A 17,401-nucleotide genomic window follows, 5' to 3' on the forward strand; every position below is an offset into this window, starting at 1 on the left:
TTGAGGATCTATCTTGCAGGATATCTATAGAGAACACACTCTGTCCCGATTTGTGATGCTTCAACTCACCTGGTGAACAGGTCTTCCCACCAGGTAGCAGGTTGATGCCTGTGGGGCAGGTACAGCTGAAGCCGCTTGGATTTGGGGACCGAAGACACAAGTGGCTGCAGCCACCATTCTCCATAGCACATGGCGTGGTCACTGTGTAGGGGAGGGGCAGGGTCAGTGGAGTAGGCTAGGGCATAAGAGGACTGAAAAGGCACAAAGGCTGAGGGCTCACCTGGCGGCCGCTGACGATGAAAAACATGGATGTCCATGAGATTCTCCAGGTTCTCCTGCAGAGTTTCCCTATCTAGTCCCGTCAGCCGGTCAGCACTCTGTATACTCTTAGTCTGCCAGTCAGTCCAGTAGATGCGTTCTCCATAGAGGGTCAGCCCAAAAGGATGAGGGAGCTGGCTTCCAATCAGTACCTGTAGAGACCCAGTACTGGTGTCATCCCCAGCAAGGTTTGACAGTATAAAGCAACAGTCAAGTGCTTGTGAACTTGACCTAGAACTAGTTGTATAATCTCTCTCTGAGTCTTGATCTACTCATCTATGATATGATCACAGTAGTGCCTGACTTCAAAGGTTGTACAATGAATTCTAAAGATCATGTATGACTTACACAATTTCAAGGCATCTATTATGCACAAACACAAAAAGGGAAATAGCCGTTTTATAATGGATACTACCTTAGCCAGGCAATCCAAATAGATACCATGATAATCAGTCATGTCAACATATGTGCCTACTGATGAGACACTGAGAACTCAGGATATGGCTCCACTCAATGTAGTATATCTGTCCCAAGTGCATTAATAACCTGAATCTATTATCAAGGAAATGTCAGACAAAACCAAATGGAGGGTCATTCCGTAAAGAATTGGCTTTTTCTTTTTTAAAATGCAAAAGCCAAAGATACAAGAAGGTAAGAAATTAAAAAGACAATAAGAGCTGGGTGTCAGTGGTTCTTAGCTGTAATCCTATCTACTCAAGAGGTTGGAGTTCAGAGGATGGCTGTTCAAGGCCAGCCTAGTTAGAAAAGTCTGTGACTCTAACTCTAAAATAACCAGCAAAAGGCATGGCTGGAGGCATGAGTCAAGTGGTAGAGTGCCAGCAAACTGCAAAGCCAGAATGCTGAATAAGTGCAAGGTCCTGAGTTGAAATCCCAGTACCATTTAAAAAAAAAAGTACAATAACTCAGTACATACAATGTATTATCTTGGATATGACCCTGAACTAAAGGAGAAAAATGAGGGGGGGAATAATAAAAACATTAATAGGGAAAGTGATGGTAAATTTGAACACAGGTTATAGAATTTACCGTAATATTGTATCAGTGTTAAATTTTATTATTACATTGTAGTTATATAAGACAAAATCCTTGTCCTTAGGAAATATGCACTGGAATATTTTATAACCAAAATGCCTCCTATTTAATCTTAGCTCAGAAAAATAATTGTGTGTGTGTGTGTACATGCATGCACATATTCATGGAGAAAGAAGAGAGAAAATGAACAATAAAGTATATGTGACAAAATGTTCATTATTTGTTCTTTTTATTATTCTTTAAAATTCTTTTTGCTAGTTGAGAATTTATAGCAAAGTAAACAAAACAAAAAAGATACCAAAAACACTTGAATATCCCTAGCTCCCTGTCAGCTGTCAGCAGAGAGTGTTGTTCCAGGGTTGTCAAAGCAGTGAAATGATGTCTCAGTGTTACCCTTACCTTCCTCTTGCTGCCATCCAATCCAGCAAATTCAATTGTCTTCATGCCAGCATCAGCCCAATACAGCCGCTGGGACCCATAGTCAATGGCTAATCCATTAGGCCAGGTCAGATTTGAAGAGATGATGACTTGGCGGGCAGAGGCATCCATGCCAGCTCTCTCAATCTTGGGACTTGCACCCCAGTCAGTCCAATACATGTACCTGAACATAGACAAGATAAGTCTTACAGACTTTCCAGCTAATGTCTAGTGGGGCACTGGGGGTGTATGTAATTCAATGTTATACAACTTGCCTACTACATGTGAAGCCCTGGGTTCGATCCTCAGTGGGGGAAAAAATATCCAGTGGAATCCAGGATACTCTAGGGCTTTAGGATTTCTGCCTGCAAAAACTACCTACCTGACTCACCATCCAGCTCAGCACTGGGCTCAGGGCAGTCTTTGAAGGCCTGGACTTTTATCTCTAGTTAACCACCAAAAAGCCAGAAGTGGAGCTGTGGCTCATGTGGTAGAGTACCAGCCTTGAGTGAAAAAGTTAAGGGGACAGAGCCAGGCCCTGGGTTCAAGCCCCAGAACTAGTCCAAAATAAATATGTTTGTCTAGAAAAGAGGAAACTGAATGTCTTTACCCTCTCTGGAGTCTACAATCGCCCTGGTGTTCTGATGTGCCCACAAGATCTGGTCACTCTCCCTGATCTCTGGACTCCCCCCTAGTATGCAGGTCTAGGGGGCTTGGATCACTAAAGGCAGTCTCACCCGCCCATGGGTTCCACCACAATGTCTCGAGGTCGATCAAGATTCTCCCAGATGAGTACTGTCCTCATGCTACCATCGGTGTTGGCCACTTCAATCCGGTCTGTACCTACCAAGCAGGGAGGGCAAAGATAATAACTCCAGTCTTGCTTCCTTATCATCCTTGCCAACACAGAGCCTGGTGTGTAGTATATGCTTGGTAAATATTTTGTAGCAGATGCACAATGACTATTTAGTGAATTAAACTATGAGAAGAAATGCAAGGAAGTAATTGGTTTCATTTTTTGGAAGAGCAAGAAGACTCCCTAAACAAGGCAATTAACTCTGTCCCAGGGTTCAATGCAATGACTCTGAGACTTTAGAGTACACATAAATCAGAACTTCTTAAAATGCAGATTCCTGAACTTAATCCCTTGATTCAGGTTGTCTTGTGTAGGACCTCAGAATTTGAATTCTTTTCTTTCTTTTTCCTGTCCTCCTTTTCTTCTCTCCCTCCATCCTTCTTTTTTCTCCCCCCCTCCCTCCTCTCTCTTCCTTCCTTCCTTTCTTCTCCTTCCTTCCTTCTTCTTCCCTCTCCTCTCTCTTTCTTCCATAAGCACTGGGGACCAGACCAAGTATCTGCTAGGCAAGTACTTTACAACTTGAACCAAGCCCCTCACTCCAGAATTTGAATTTTTAACAACTACCCAGGGTGTATTTCTGACATGATGCCGGTCCAGAGATCAGATACTTTGACTAGCATTGGATTAAAGGCAATCCCTTTACCTCCCACCCACAGACCTCCAACCCTGGCTAATAGAAAATATGTTTCATCCAGATAGCAACTTCTAGTGATTTGACTAACAATTGCCAAACACTTACATGTGAGTTTCTTTTTCTTTTTTTTTTTTTTTTGGCCAGTCCTGGGCCTTGGACTCAGGGCCTGAGCACAGTCCCTGGCTTCTTTTTGCTCAAGGCTAGCACTCTGCCACTTGAGCCACAGCGCCGCTTCTGGCCGTTTTCTGCATATGTGGTGCTGGGGAATCGAACCTAGGGCCTCGTGTATCCAAGGCAGGCACTCTTGCCACTAGGCTATATCCCCAGCCCTCATGTGAGTTTCTTGAGAGCTCTACAGCAGTCCCACTATCTCTGACCTTCCAAACATCAGAACAGATGCAATCTTTCTACTCTGAAGGGAGATACTTATTCACTTATTTATTTATTCATCTATTTGGCACTGGTTCTAAGGCTTGAACTCCGGGCCTGCGAGCTATCCCTGAGCTTTTGTGCTCAAGGTTCATACTCTAGTATTTGAGCCACAGCTCCACTTCAGGCTTTTTTTGTGGTTAATTGGAAATCAGCGTGTCACAAACTTATCTGCCCAGGCTGGTGTTGAACCATGATCCTCAGATCTCAGTCTCCTGAGTAGCTAAGATCGCAGTATGAGCCACGGGCACCTAGTTAGGCCAGGTTTTTAACTATGAGAAATCCTAGACAGCCAGACCACAGTTCCTAGTACATACCTGCATCTGTCCAGTACAGCTTGTTGGTGACCCAATCAATTGCCAGGCCTGCAGGGCTCTCTAAACTGGTATCCACTACCACCTGCACAGGAAGCAAAGCTGTATCACCAATTGAACTTTCCACAAAAGCTCTGGAGCCCAGACCACCAATTCCCAAACAATTGGAACCCCTTCCCCTGGAGAGGACAGATCCCACCCCTCAATCTCTGCTCCCTCTGAAGGCCTGGGTCCATGCTGGGCCCTACCTCCTGTCCTGTTCCATCCCACTTGGCCCTGCTGATGGTATCAGTGCTGACATCTGTCCAGTACACGTGGTCATCCCGGGAGTCCCAGTCAAGGGCCACAGCACTGCGCACGTCAGCCAGTGGGATGACATCATCAGACAGGTCCTCTGTGTCAAAGCTGATCCGACGGATGTCCATCCTTCGGGCAAAAAGCAGGAACTTGTCAAGACCTGATCAAAGGCCGAGAGGGGTCTTCTTTTAATGCTCTAAATCCAGTAACAGTGACAGACACAGATGCTCACCTATGTGACACCTGGTTCAATCACAATTCCTGGGATCTGGTGTCCATTGCCCCCTACTCTTCACACTGCAGGCCCCCTTGAGCAATGAAGCTCAGAGTGGCAGAAATCAGCCTTAAGAACCCAGTGGAACAAACTCTACCATGGGTAGCTGCTGCTGAAGGGTTTTTGCCCAATTCAGCTAAATTTTTCTCCCCTTTGACTTCTCAATCTTTGCTAATGTCGTGATTGGACCACTGCTAACACTTCACCCTACTTCTAGGATTTCATTTGTTTCAGGGCCTTTGCACCTCTTATTTATTTTTGTTGGTTCATTTTGTTTTGAGAGAGTCTCAACTGTGTAGCCTAGGCTAGCCTGAAACTTATAATCTATCCATCTCAGCCTCCTGAGTATTTTGATTATAGGCATGTGTCACCATACCCAGCTAGGCCTCTACTGTATTATCTGAATTCTTCCTCTTACTGTTCTTGCTACAGCTTTAGCCAAAAATGACTAGGCATGGAGGCTCTTCCTAGGTTAGGCACTGAGCTTAGAACTTAGGAAAGCTCTATGCCTCCTCACACCAACTTCTTTGTCACACATGTTATTCTTGCTCTCATTTCTAGATGAGTTTCTAAGGATCAAGAGAGATCAAGTAATGTACCCACAATGCTACAGTTTCAGAGCACTAAAGCTGAGCCTCAGGTCTCTTCCAGGGAGAGCTTTGGTCATTCCTCTACAGAGCATCCCAGCTGGCTCTTTTCCATCCTCTGCCCTTTTTCTGATCTATCTGAACACCTTTCCCAGTAGAAGCTTTCCTCGGTATCTCTGAAAAACTGATTCTAAGACCTCTGCAGATACCAAAATCTGCAGATGCTCAAGTTTCTTATATAAAATGGCATATTTTGCACATAATCCTATGCACATCTCTAGATTACTTACAATACTCAATGCAATATATTTGTTTGTTGCTGGTGATTCATGGTGCAATAAAAATTCTATATAAATAGGTTTTTTTTCCATTGTAAATAGTTTTTACACTGTATTGTTTAAGGAATAATGACTGAAAAGATCAATATATGTTCAGTACTGAAATTTTTTTTTTGCCAGTCCTGGGGCTTGGACTCAGGGCTTGAGCTTCTTTTTGTTCTACCCCTTGAGCCACAGCACCACTTCTGGCTTTTTCTTCTGTTTATATGGTACTGAGGAATCAAACCCAGGGCTTCATGCACGCTAGGCAAGCACTCTACTGCTAAGCCACATTCCCAGCCCCAGAAATAATTTTTAAAGTAGTATTTTCTGCATGTAATCGGTTGAATCCACTGTACAGAACACAGCTAAGAAGGATTATATTCATTTTTCTATTCAGAAAGGCCTAACTTTACCAACTTTTTGTTTCAAATGCTTAAGAACTCTTAATGGAAAGCACCCTGGGAAGCACCTTGCATCTTACTAATAGGGAAGAGCTGGGCACAAATGAATGCAAGGGCAAAACAGATTGAATGGAACTAGCTTCTTAAGGACTGTGCTTGAATGACATGTCTGCATGTTTTCCCTCATTGTTCTCTCTGGGAAGAAACAAGATGTAAGAACTGATTTTAACCAGATTTAAGTGCCAGTGGGTACACAGCAGTAAATAAGAAATGCAATGTCTAAGACATTACCCCAGGACCCTTGCTGGTCAGGCCCTAAACCTGTTTTGTCTGGACTGTTCTTAAGTTCAGCATCCATGATGCTGAGCTCCTTAGGACCAACCTGGTGAACAGTGTCCCTAACTTTAGCTCCAAGATTCAGGAAATCCCATCATCTTTGACTAGTTATACATGTATTCATCCAGGTTCTACTTAGAGAATCATCAGAGATCCTAAGTTTGGCTCCCTGTTCTAGGGGCTGACAAAAAGTCTGCTGTAGGGTAAACGGAAAGGTAGAGGTTGGAAATCAGTCTCCTGCTTTCTAGAAGAACCTAGAACTGACTTGCTGTCTAACTATAAGGTATTCCACCTGGTGAAATAATAATTCTAGTTGCAAGTATTCATATTCAACCGGGAGGTATCATGAGCCCTCACCAATTACTTCAGGTTTTCAATCCTCAGCTTTGCTATATAATCCTTCAGTCTCTTAAGTTCTTCCTCTCCAGAGGCTACTTAAGGCATATGGTTCTTCCTCATGACAAACAATCCCTCCAACTCCTATCTTTGTCTCTTCCACCCACCCTTCCATGGTACCTCCACTGAGACTGGTGTTTCAGACCCACTTACTCTGGGCACAGGCATGGCTGTTGATCTTTCGGAAGCCAGTAGGGCAGGCACAGGTGTAGTTCTGGCCACTGGGCAGACACAGGTGGGTGCAGCCTCCATTGTTGTCCCCACAGCGGTTTTTTCCTGTTCAAGGAGCCCAGAGGAAGATGATCAGGTAAGATCCAAGGTTTACCAAGGTAGTCCCCAGGCCCGGGAGGAGGGGGGGGTGAGCATCCCAAAGGAAGAAACTATGTCTTGTTATTTATTATTTTAAAGTTCTGCCCCAGCTGCTAACATATAATGAGTACCTGACATATAGGAGATGCCCTGTAAATGTTTGCATGAATTAGATGGGAACAGTGAAGCAGAATGAGTCTTTCGGGAGTCTTGATGTTGTACCACCCTAAATGTCCAGCAGAGGGAGGAATTAGCCCAAGTCATTGCCAGCCCTGGAATTTTTTTTTTTCCCCCATCAGAGTTAATGGCAACTATGACAAGTGCAAAGGAGATTGTCAGAGGCACAGGCAGCCACATTACCCATGAGGCCACTCTGGCTCACCTGATAGGAAGTGTTTTACCTGCAGGCTGGCGCTGGGGGTGCAAGGTATGAATGTCCATGGGAAAGTGGAGCTTGTTACGAATGATTTCCTGATTCTTCCCAGTAAACTTGTTGGCACTATTGATGCTCTTGGTGTGCCAGTCTGTCCAATACAAGCTGTCTTCAAACACTGTGATGGCAAAGGGATGCGGGAGGCCTGGGAAAAGTCCAGAAAGATCTCAGTTCAGACATGGCCTCCCACTACCCTTCCCCCACCCCCCCGACCGGGCAGCTGCACAAATGTCACCCTCTGCCAAGACTCCTATGGGCAAGAATGGGGAAAGAGGATGAAAGATGAAGGAGAGAGGAGAAAGGGCCTCACCTTGGCTAATGACAGCCTTGCGGTGACTCCCATCCAGATTGGCCCTCTCAATGACATGGTGCTTAGCATCTACCCAGTACATACGACGCCCGGCATAATCAATGGTAAGGCCATTGGGCCAGAAGAGATGGGTATCGGCAATGATGTGCCGTCCAGAGCCATCCATGCTGGAGGCCTCAATGCGAGGGGTATTGCCCCAGTCTGTCCAATAAATGGTTCTAGGAAGAAAGAAAATGAATTCAGAGGTAGGGGTGGATGGGTGGTAGCCAGGATAATAATCAGAGAGGAGGCTTCCTTCCATTTCATCCAGGAGACTCCGACTGTTTGTCCAGAGAGTGTTGTTGTTGTTTTTAATCTTTATTTATTTTAAACAACATTTTTGTTGTTGTTGTTGAAATGCTGGGGATTAAACCAAGGACCTCATGCTGGGCAAGCATTCCACCACTGAGCTATATCAATAGCCTTCAGAAGTATTTTCAAGGCAGGCACTAGATCGTGGTTCCAAACTAGGCCTGCCAGGGGAAAGTCCATGAAACTCTTATCTCCAATAAACTACTGGGGGCGGGGGGTGGGTGGGAGAGCCAGGAGTGGTGCTGTGGCTCAAGGAGTAGAGCACTAGCCTTGAGCCAAAGAAGCTGAGAGACAGTGCTTAGGCTCTGAGTTCAAGCCCCAAGACCTGTACATACAAAAATAGTTTTCATTATTATCAAATTTATACAGCTTAACTCAGAGCACTCATTTGGTTACAAAGTTGTTTTGAGCACCTGTTATGACCAGGGCATTGTCTTAGAGCCCTGTCAGATAAGATCAAAAGTTTACAAAGGGGGCTGGGGATATAGCCTAGTGGCAAGAGTGCCTGCCTCAGATACACGAGGCCCTAGGTTCGATTCCCCAGCACCACATATACAGAAAACGGCCAGAAGCGGCGCTGTGGCTCAAGTGGCAGAGTGCTAGCCTTGAGTGGGAAGAAGCCAGGAACAGTGCTCAGGCCCTGAGTCCAAGGCCCAGGACTGGCCAAAAAAAAAAAAAAAAAAAAAAGTTTACAAAGGGCACCCCCTAAGCCAGGGAGTGTTTTAGGCACTGACAAGTCCCAATGATCATGAAACTGACAGCGTTGTACACAATAAGTTTTGAGGACAGCACTTCAGCACTTTCTTGTCACAATCTCCACAATCTCTTTCTCTGCCTTTTGTATTTTATATACACCTCCACACACACATATACACATACATGCACACATGCATACACACATACACACACAGTTTCTAAATAGTTGAAACACAAGACAGATGTCTGATAGCATCGAATTTATTTTTGCCAATCTTGGGGCTTGAACTCAGGGCCTGAGCACTGTCCCTGGTTTCTTTTTGCTCAAGGCTAGCACTCTACCTCTTGAGCCATAGCACCACTTCTGGCTTTTTCTGTTCATGTGGTGCTGAGGAATCGAACCCAGGGCTTCGTGCGTGCTAGGCAAGCACTCTACCACTAAGCCACATTCCCAGCCCCTGAATATTTATTTTTGTTTTTTAATTTTTTTTCTGTCAGTCGTGGGTCTTGAACTCAGGGCCTGGGAGCTGTTCCTGGGCTAAATTTTTGCTCAACACTAGCACTTTACCACTTTGAGCTATAGAGCCACTTTCAGTTTTTGGGGTTCTTGGAGATAAGAGTCTTGTAGACTTTCCTGCTAGCTTGGAACTGGGATCCTCAGGTCTCAGTCTCCTGAGTAGCTAGGATTACAGGCGTGAGCCACTGGTGCCCAGCTGTGTGCTTGTTTGTTTGTTTTTTAATTACCAGTTAGAAATGAGTAAAAGGTGCATAAATATTAATTTGCCTAAGGACACAGGATCAGTTGCTCCATAGCCAGGAGCATGTGTGTACAGAGACCACATTGTTAACACCACACTCTGAGGCTGGCATGATAAAATTTGGCCCAGGTAGCTGGGAACTGTCCTCACACAATGCCAAGAAGACTTGGGAACCTGAGACACAATGTACTCACCCTTCCATGGGGTGCAGCGCAATGGCCCGGGGCTTCTCCAGGTTCTGCCATAGCAGCACCTTCCTGTGGGCCCCATCCAAGTTGGCCACCTCAATCCTGGATGTCCCTGAGTCAGTCCAGTAGAGTTTATCATGGACCCAATCCACAGCCAGGCCCCCTGGGAAGAAGAGACCGTGAAGAAATTAAGAGACTTCGCCTGGACTCCTCTCTTAGTAACAAAATAAACTCTTACATGGAGCAGTTTCTAGAGCCAGCCACTGTTGTAACTACTTATTTAATTCATACATTAATTCATTTTACCATCATAACACTTGAGGTCCTATATAACTTCCATGAAGATGAGGAAACCAAGGCACAGAGAAGTCAAACTGCCTGAGGAGTATGCATTTCCTCCTACCACACCCCACTTCCTGAATCTATCCAGGCCTCTGTAGGGCACTGACTTGTGGCTGGCAGATTTTTCACCTAAGGTTTTATAGGGGCATTTCCAAAAGCTTTTGAGGAAATTGTGCTTACTACCAAATAATTTCTTTTCTTTTTTTGAGGATGGAACCCAGGGCCTCATGTGTGGCACTTTACCATGGAGCTACACCCTTGGCCCTCGCTACCAAATTCTAACCTACTTCACCTGTTTGTAGACTAGCTTGAGAATGCCAAATTAGCTATTTGTAGGTGTTTTGTTTTGTTTTGTTTTTTAACTCTGTAAAACATTTTAATACTTAAATAGATCAAGTAGAATATACTTTATATGTAAACTAGATGCTAAGGCTGGTAGACAATTGTTACTTTCATTCATAAATCTGATTCCCATATGACATTTACCAAATTTATAACTGGACCTCACCAAATTTATACCTGAACCTATACAAATAAGGTATGTTCTTGGAGCCAGTGGCTTACACCTATAATCCTAGCTACTCAGGAGGCTGAGATTAGAGAATTGTTGTTGAAAAGCAGCCTGGGCAAGATGGTCTGTGAGACTATTTATTTCCAATTAACCACCAAAAAGCTGGATGTAGAGCTGTGGCTCAAGTAGTAGAGTGCTAGCCTTGAGCACAAAAGCTCAGAGACAGCACTCAGGCCCTGAGTTCAAACCCCAGGATGGGGAAAACAAAATACAAAAAAAGTATGTATATGAACAAATGTCTTATTTGTTGATTGTATGGCTTGAACACAGGGCCTGGTGCAATCCCTGAGCTTTTGTGCTCAACCACTTGGAAGCACAGCTCCACTGCTGGTTTTCTAGTGGTTCCAATTGGGGATAAAAGTCTCAGGACTTTCCTGCCTACTCTGGCTTTGAATACTCAGTTCTCAGCCTGAGAAGCTGAGATTACAGGCTTGAGCCACCAGTACCCGGCTCAAATGTTTTCTGTATCAGAGTTCCACCCGAGATCTCAATGGAAGAAAAGAGACAGTGAGTAAGCTTCATAAACACTGGCCTATCTCTTCCTTCTATCACTGCTTTTCAGTATGGCCTTGGTCATCCCCATAGGACCTTGTTCCCTACCTGGGCTCTCTAGCCCAGTGGACACAACCTCCTCCACATTGCTGCCATTGAGGTTGGCACGGAGGATGCGGTCCAGAGTGACATCAGACCAGAAGACCAGCTCGCGCTGGTGATGGAAGTCCAGGGCGATGGCATTCTCCAGGTTGTTCAGCAGCAGTGTATACTCAGAGCGGTGCGGTAGCACCTGCCGGATGTCGATTCGATTGGCAAACAGAAGCACAGGTTCGGGCCCTAGAATAAGGCACAGAAACGTGACCTCATTGGGCTACAGAGCTGCCAGATTGCCATTAACATAAGCCCCTAGATCCTCAGCTGATAGCTAGGGCTCCTTGAGCAGTTGGCTATGCCCCAGGCTGCCAGTCATTCCCAGTGGGAAAGTGGAAATCTCATCCACTCCACCCTAGCACAATTTTGCTTCTTTTTCTTTTTTTTTTTTTTTTTTGGCCAGTCCTGGGCCTTGGACTCAGGGCCCGAGCACCGTCCCTGGCTTCTTCCCGCTCAAGGCTAGCACTCTGCCACTTGAGCCACAGCGCCGCTTCTGGCTGTTTTCTGTATATGTGGTGCTGGGGAATCGAACCTAGGGCCTCGTGTATCCGAGGCAGGCACTCTTGCCACTAGGCTATATCCCCAGCCCTTCTTTTTCTTTTTAATGATTATATTTTTGAATTGGTATCTATTTGAATATGAAGGGATTTCATGGTGATCTTTCTATACTTGTACATAGTATTCTTGACCAAAATCCACCTCTTTTTTTTTTTCAAATTTTTATTATCAAACTGATGTACAGAGAGGTTACAGTTTCATACGTCAGGCATTGGATACATTTCTTTTTTTTTTTTTTTTTACCTCATGTTCAGTGTAGTTTTGGATACATTTCTTGTACTGTTTGTTACCTTGTCCCTCATACCCCCCTCCCCCCTCCCCCTTACCCTTTCCCCCCCTGAGGTGTTCAGTTCACTTACACCAAACAGTTTTGCAAGTATTGCTTTTGTAGTTGTTTGTCTTTTTTTACCCTGTGTCTCTCAATTTTGGTATTCCCCCAAATCCACCTCTTAATATAGTCCATTCCTCCTCTCCTTTCTCCCTTTTTCAAACAGTACCTTTTCTTAGAAAGAAGAAAAAGTATTTGTTTTGCAAGTATTGCTTTTGTAGTTGTTTGTCTTTTTTTACCCTGTGTCTCTCAATTTTGGTATTCCCCAAAATCCACCTCTTAATATAGTCCATTCCTCCTCTCCTTTCTCCCTTTTTCAAACAGTACCTTTTCTTAGGAAGAAGAAAAAGTATTTGTTTTATTATGTCAGACGTTTTGTTTCTCTCTCATCAAATCCCTGAGCTCTAGAGTGCTTGGCTTTCTTCTGCTAGGTCCTCAGCCCACCCAGCCAAGTGCCAACATCCCTTACCTAGAGCTTTGCAGCTGCGCCGGTCAGGTCGTAACTCATAGCCTGTTTCACACCAGCACTGGAAGGCTCCTTCACTGTTGGTGCAGCCCTGGCTGCAGTACCCTTCCTCAGCACATTCATTCACATCTGTAAACATCAGGTAGAGTCAGGAGGTGGTCTCTAGCCATTTTCCCCTCACACCAAACGCTCAGTCTAACTAGCTTCAGATCTAGTGGAAAGGTTAATTAATTGCTTGAGGGCTCTGCAGTCAGTAGACCTGGTCTAGAATCCCACCTCTGCTACTCTTTAGCTGTGTGACCTATGGTAAGTAATTTAACCTCTCAGAGCTTCAGTTTCTCCTATCTGCCAAACGGGAGGAATGATCCTTACTTCCAAGAATTATTGCACTAATAAAACGAGGTCATGGGCCTCATCAGATGTCTGACCCATAGGAAAATCCAGCTGTCTAGGTGTTGTCCCTGCCTAGCATCCTGCTCCAAACCAGGGCCCCACTAACCATGGCACGTGCGCCCATCCTCAGTGAGTCGGTAGCCTGTGTGGCAGGTACATTGCACTGCTCCTCGAACCATCTGGCACTTCTGGGCACAGCCGCCGTTGTTAACATTGCAGTTTTCTTCACCCGTCCGAGGCCCTATGCCAGCCAAACCAGATTTGGGAGTTAAGCCCAGAATCCACCCCCAGACACGCCAACTTGGCATTTCACCTGGACCACGAAAAACAGCTCCCAAAGTTGCAAAAGTCTCTGGGAAGAATTCCCTTTGAACCCGATGGGTGGGGCTCAGCCACAAATCATGGGCCAGATCTGCCCACTGGGGACACTCACGGCAGTTCTGGTGTGGGCTTTCGTCACTGTTGTCCCCACAGTCATTGACCCCATTGCACAGCTTCCTCTGCCCAATGCAACGCCCATTCCAACACAGGAACTGGTCAGAGGCACACTGGGGGCTTCCTAGAAAGAGAAAGGAGGGTCAAGTCACCACGGGCAGAGCTTGAGTCAACAAGAAAGGGGAACCTGTCATTTTCTACGGAGAGCTGGAAACAGATGAAACAAAAGGTGGGAGGGTTCACAGCATCCAGGGCAGGAAATATCTCAGACAAGACTGGCTGAATGTCTGTGCTCATTTTCTTCTCTTTACACCATAGTGCATGAGGGATTGAGGTATGCCCACATGCCACATACCAATGTAGCAAAGGGGTACTTCTTCCTCGGTATGCCAGTAAGAACAGCCACTGACTCTCACAGCCCTGACCAGCCCTGTCTTCTAGGCTATATAGATGCAGGTCAATGATGCACCTGAATTTGACCCTGGTACTTGGGAAGGGCAGAAATTACTCAGGCCATGGGAAAGACAGGAATGAAGTATCATTTCCATCTGATTGAGGAAATAGCAGTGATTCCCTCTTTTTCCCCATCCCCCCTACAGGTGAGGATTCTGAGACACCCCATGGAGACCCCACCTGTGTTCTCACAGTTCTCTTCATCACTGTTGTCTGCACAGTCATCCTCCCCATCACAGCGCCAGGACAGGCGGACACAACGGCCTGACTGACAGCGGAACTGTTCAGCTGTGCACATTGAGGTGGCTGGGCAAAGCAAAGGCCGAATGAAAAAGTTAGCCCCACTTCAGGCTGAAACTCCACCCTGCCACTCAAAGCCAGACTTCGGATCAGTACCCAGGTCATTCTTCTTTTCTTCTTTTTGTTTTTGCAGCAATAGGGTTTGAATTCAGGGCTTTTGTGTCTGCTAGGCAGGCAGTCTTCCACTTGAAATAAATCTCCAGCCTTTGGACCATTCTTTTTGACAGCAGTGTCAACTGATCTACCTGGCATCTTTGTGTGTCAGGAAAAAAAGGTACCCTTTTCTCAAGACCTTTTCCTGTCACCTATTGGAAAACTACCATGCTGTTTATATAAATATGACATCCATTGGGGGCTGGGAATGTGGCTTTGTGGTAGAGTGCTTGCCTAGCATGTATGAGGCCCTGGGTTTGATTCCTTGGTCCCACGTCAAAGAATTTAATTTTAAAAATAACATCTATTATGCAATGGGCATCCCTTTGGACAGTGTACAACCTACACACCATGCCTGGCAATCTTATCCAATAGATCTTCAAGCTTATTGATAGTGGCCTATTTGGCTCCATAGCTCTGCCCTGTAGTCTGCACCTTTACTCCCTGCCTTTGGTGCCATTCCCCTACTTACTGCAGTTGCGCTCATCAGACTGGTCATCACAGTCTGCATCTCCATCACAGCGCCAGCCTGCATTGATGCACAGGCCACTGTCACACATGAACTCCCCAGAGCGGCAGGGCTGGTGGGAGGCTGGGGAAACAAAAGTCTTCTGTCTCTAGCCAGTCTGTGCACACAGAGCCCCAGAAAGTCCTAGCTCCGGCCACCACCCTCCCCCCCCCAACATCCCCAGCTCTTCCTAAGAGAGACTAGGACTCCTGAAACTCCTCCCCCTGAGTGCCTGCCCCAGTTGGCACCTGTGCCTTGCCAGCCTGGCTGCCCCTCCTCCCAGCTGGCCAGAGCACTCACAGCAGTCAGACTCGTCCGACCAGTCCCCACAGTCATCATCGCCATCACAGTGGTAGATGTCAAGGATACAGCGGCCATAGGCACACTGGAACTCCTCTAGGTTGCAGGGGGGCGCAGGCACTGCAGAGGCTGGAAGGGAGGCAGAGGCAGGGAAGGCGGACATTCACGCCTGACTCCTCTAAGGGCCCAAAGCCTTCAGGCCAGTGTCTTCCTTGAGAGAGTTGTAAAGGGTTTCATGTGGGATAACCCTCCCCACCAGGGGCTCCTGTTCCCACCCTGGCTCAGCCCAGCAGTCTTTTTTTTTTGTACCAGTCCTAGGGCTTGATCTCAAGGTATGGGTCATGTCTCTGAGATTTTTGCTCAGAGCTAGCACCCTCTACCACTTGAGCCATAACTCCACTTTTAGCATTGTTTTTTTCTTGTTTTTTAATTTTTTAAAATAATTTTTGATAGTTCATTGTAGCTAAGAGACTCAAGAGACTTTCCTGCCCCCATTGGCTTTGAACCTTGATCCTCAGATCTCAGCCTTATGAGTAGCTAGGATTACAGGCCTGAGCCACTGGTGCTGGGCTTCCAGCAACTGTGTTTAACCCACCCTCCTTGCCTGCTGAAGACTCACACCTCAGCTTTGTCCTTATCTGAGGTGATGGAGCCCACCACCCTCCCCCCAACCCAGCAGTCTAAGATCCAGGGACACTCACGACAGTTCTCCTCATCAGAGCCATCTTTGCAGTCCGTGTCACCATCACAGTACCAGTGCTCAGCAATACAGCTCCCATCACGGCAGCGGAATTCTTTGTCTGAGCACTTGCGCATGTCTAGAGAGGTGCAATGGGACAACTATATTGAGAGAGCCCCATGGTAACCCCTCTTAACCATCTTCCCTGACTCCCAGTCTCCCTGGCCATTGGGGCCAGAGAATTCTTGGTGTGCTTAGACTGTTTTGCCCTCCAGTTTTCCTCAAGATGTTCCAGATCCCCAGAGACCAGTTAAAGGCTGGGCAGTATGGGCCATAGCTGCTGTCACCTCCCAGGAGCTAGCCCTACACCAGGTCCCCACCTGCCCTCCTAGAGCACTACTCACCACACTGCTCGTCGCTATTGTCGCCACAGTCATTGTCACCATCACAGTGCCACAAGCTCCGGATGCAGTAGCCATTCTGGCAGGGGAACTCATCCTCCTCACACTCTCGGGGGGCTGTGGGCACAGAGCAGGCAAACTGTAGGTTGTAAGCAGAGGGTGCAATTCCTACAAGCCCCGCACAAAGCCCCACCTGAGCAGTCAGGTTGCTCCCTGCGTTGTCTCTAGGACTCTAGAGGGGGTTGGCTTAACTGACCAAGAGAGGAGATAAAAAATAGGACAAAATCTATAAATTCACATAGCTTCTGAACATCACATTCTGATGGCAAATCCTTCCCCTACAAAGCCACTCAGGTTTTGAGTGTGTCTGCCTAGCCCCTGCCAACACTCACGACAGTCCTGCTCATCGGAGTCATCCTCACAGTCGTTGTCCCCATCGCAAACCCAGGAACGGCGGATGCACTTGCCATTGTCACAGTGAAAATCCAGAGGGGAACAGGTGGGCAGCACTAAGCCCAAGAGAAGGGAAAAGTGAATCTGTCAGACAAGCTACAGTGAGCCAGAAATCCTTTCCTAGCACTCCAGTTCCAACACTCTCACCCAACCTGCCCCGTGTCTGTCCTATAGGCCTTCCTCATGGACTCCTATCCCTGCCTCCAGCAGATGGAGGGGATAAGCAGAAACTGCAGCTAAGCTGGGCACTGGTGGCTCACCTTCTATAACCTGCAAGGCTGAGATTGGGAGGATCATGGTTTGAGGTCAGTTTGGGCAGAAAAGTTCGTAAGACCCCCTTCTCAATCCATAGCTGGGCACGGCAGCGTGTGTGAGCGTGTGTGTGTGTGTGTGTGTGTGTGTGTGTGTGTGTGTGTGATCACAAGCTATGTGGGACCCTGAGACTGAGAGGATCCCAATTCCAGGCCAGTTCAGATAGAACAGTCTACAAGAGTCCATTTTAATGAAGGGATGCTGGACATGGTGGTATGCACCTGTGGTCCTAGTAGTGGAAAGCCCAAAGTAGGCAGATCAAGGCAAAAGTGCCCACCTGGGTAGGAAAGGGAGCTACCCCCCCATCTGAAAAATAACTAGCAAAAGCAGAGCTGGAGGTGTGGCTCCAGTAGTGAGTGCCAGCTGAGCAAGTGTAAGTTTAAACCTTGGTATTGTCAAAACGAAAAGAAAAAGCAATGAAAAAAAG

At 46.5% G+C, this 17,401-nt stretch overlaps 1 protein-coding gene across 2 annotated transcripts in view; it reads right to left on the reverse strand.

Moving 5' to 3' along the window:
* The window catches only part of Lrp4 (LDL receptor related protein 4), a 58,325-nt gene that overhangs the window by 24,832 nt on the left and 16,092 nt on the right, over positions 1-17,401 (reverse strand). The window contains exons 2-21 of one of the 2 annotated variants that reach the window (XM_048361487.1): positions 16,602-16,718; positions 16,213-16,326; positions 15,831-15,947; positions 15,130-15,258; positions 14,794-14,913; positions 14,049-14,174; positions 13,414-13,539; positions 13,087-13,221; positions 12,591-12,716; positions 11,191-11,421; positions 9,684-9,840; positions 7,685-7,902; positions 7,343-7,519; positions 6,786-6,908; positions 4,270-4,478; positions 4,025-4,106; positions 2,526-2,631; positions 1,771-1,972; positions 281-470; positions 70-201 (exon numbers count right to left, since the gene is read on the reverse strand). In XM_048361487.1, the coding sequence (XP_048217444.1) occupies positions 70-201; positions 281-470; positions 1,771-1,972; positions 2,526-2,631; positions 4,025-4,106; positions 4,270-4,478; positions 6,786-6,908; positions 7,343-7,519; positions 7,685-7,902; positions 9,684-9,840; positions 11,191-11,421; positions 12,591-12,716; positions 13,087-13,221; positions 13,414-13,539; positions 14,049-14,174; positions 14,794-14,913; positions 15,130-15,258; positions 15,831-15,947; positions 16,213-16,326; positions 16,602-16,718 (2,937 nt within the window). Of the gene's footprint in view, positions 1-69; positions 202-280; positions 471-1,770; positions 1,973-2,525; positions 2,632-4,024; positions 4,107-4,269; positions 4,479-6,785; positions 6,909-7,342; positions 7,520-7,684; positions 7,903-9,683; positions 9,841-11,190; positions 11,422-12,590; positions 12,717-13,086; positions 13,222-13,413; positions 13,540-14,048; positions 14,175-14,793; positions 14,914-15,129; positions 15,259-15,830; positions 15,948-16,212; positions 16,327-16,601; positions 16,719-17,401 lie in introns of those variants that run through there. The other variant, XR_007213068.1, reaches the window with a different exon arrangement.

Source organism: Perognathus longimembris, chromosome 13, assembly GCF_023159225.1.
Source record: "Perognathus longimembris pacificus isolate PPM17 chromosome 13, ASM2315922v1, whole genome shotgun sequence".
In the NCBI taxonomy this organism is placed as follows: domain Eukaryota; kingdom Metazoa; phylum Chordata; class Mammalia; order Rodentia; family Heteromyidae; genus Perognathus; species Perognathus longimembris.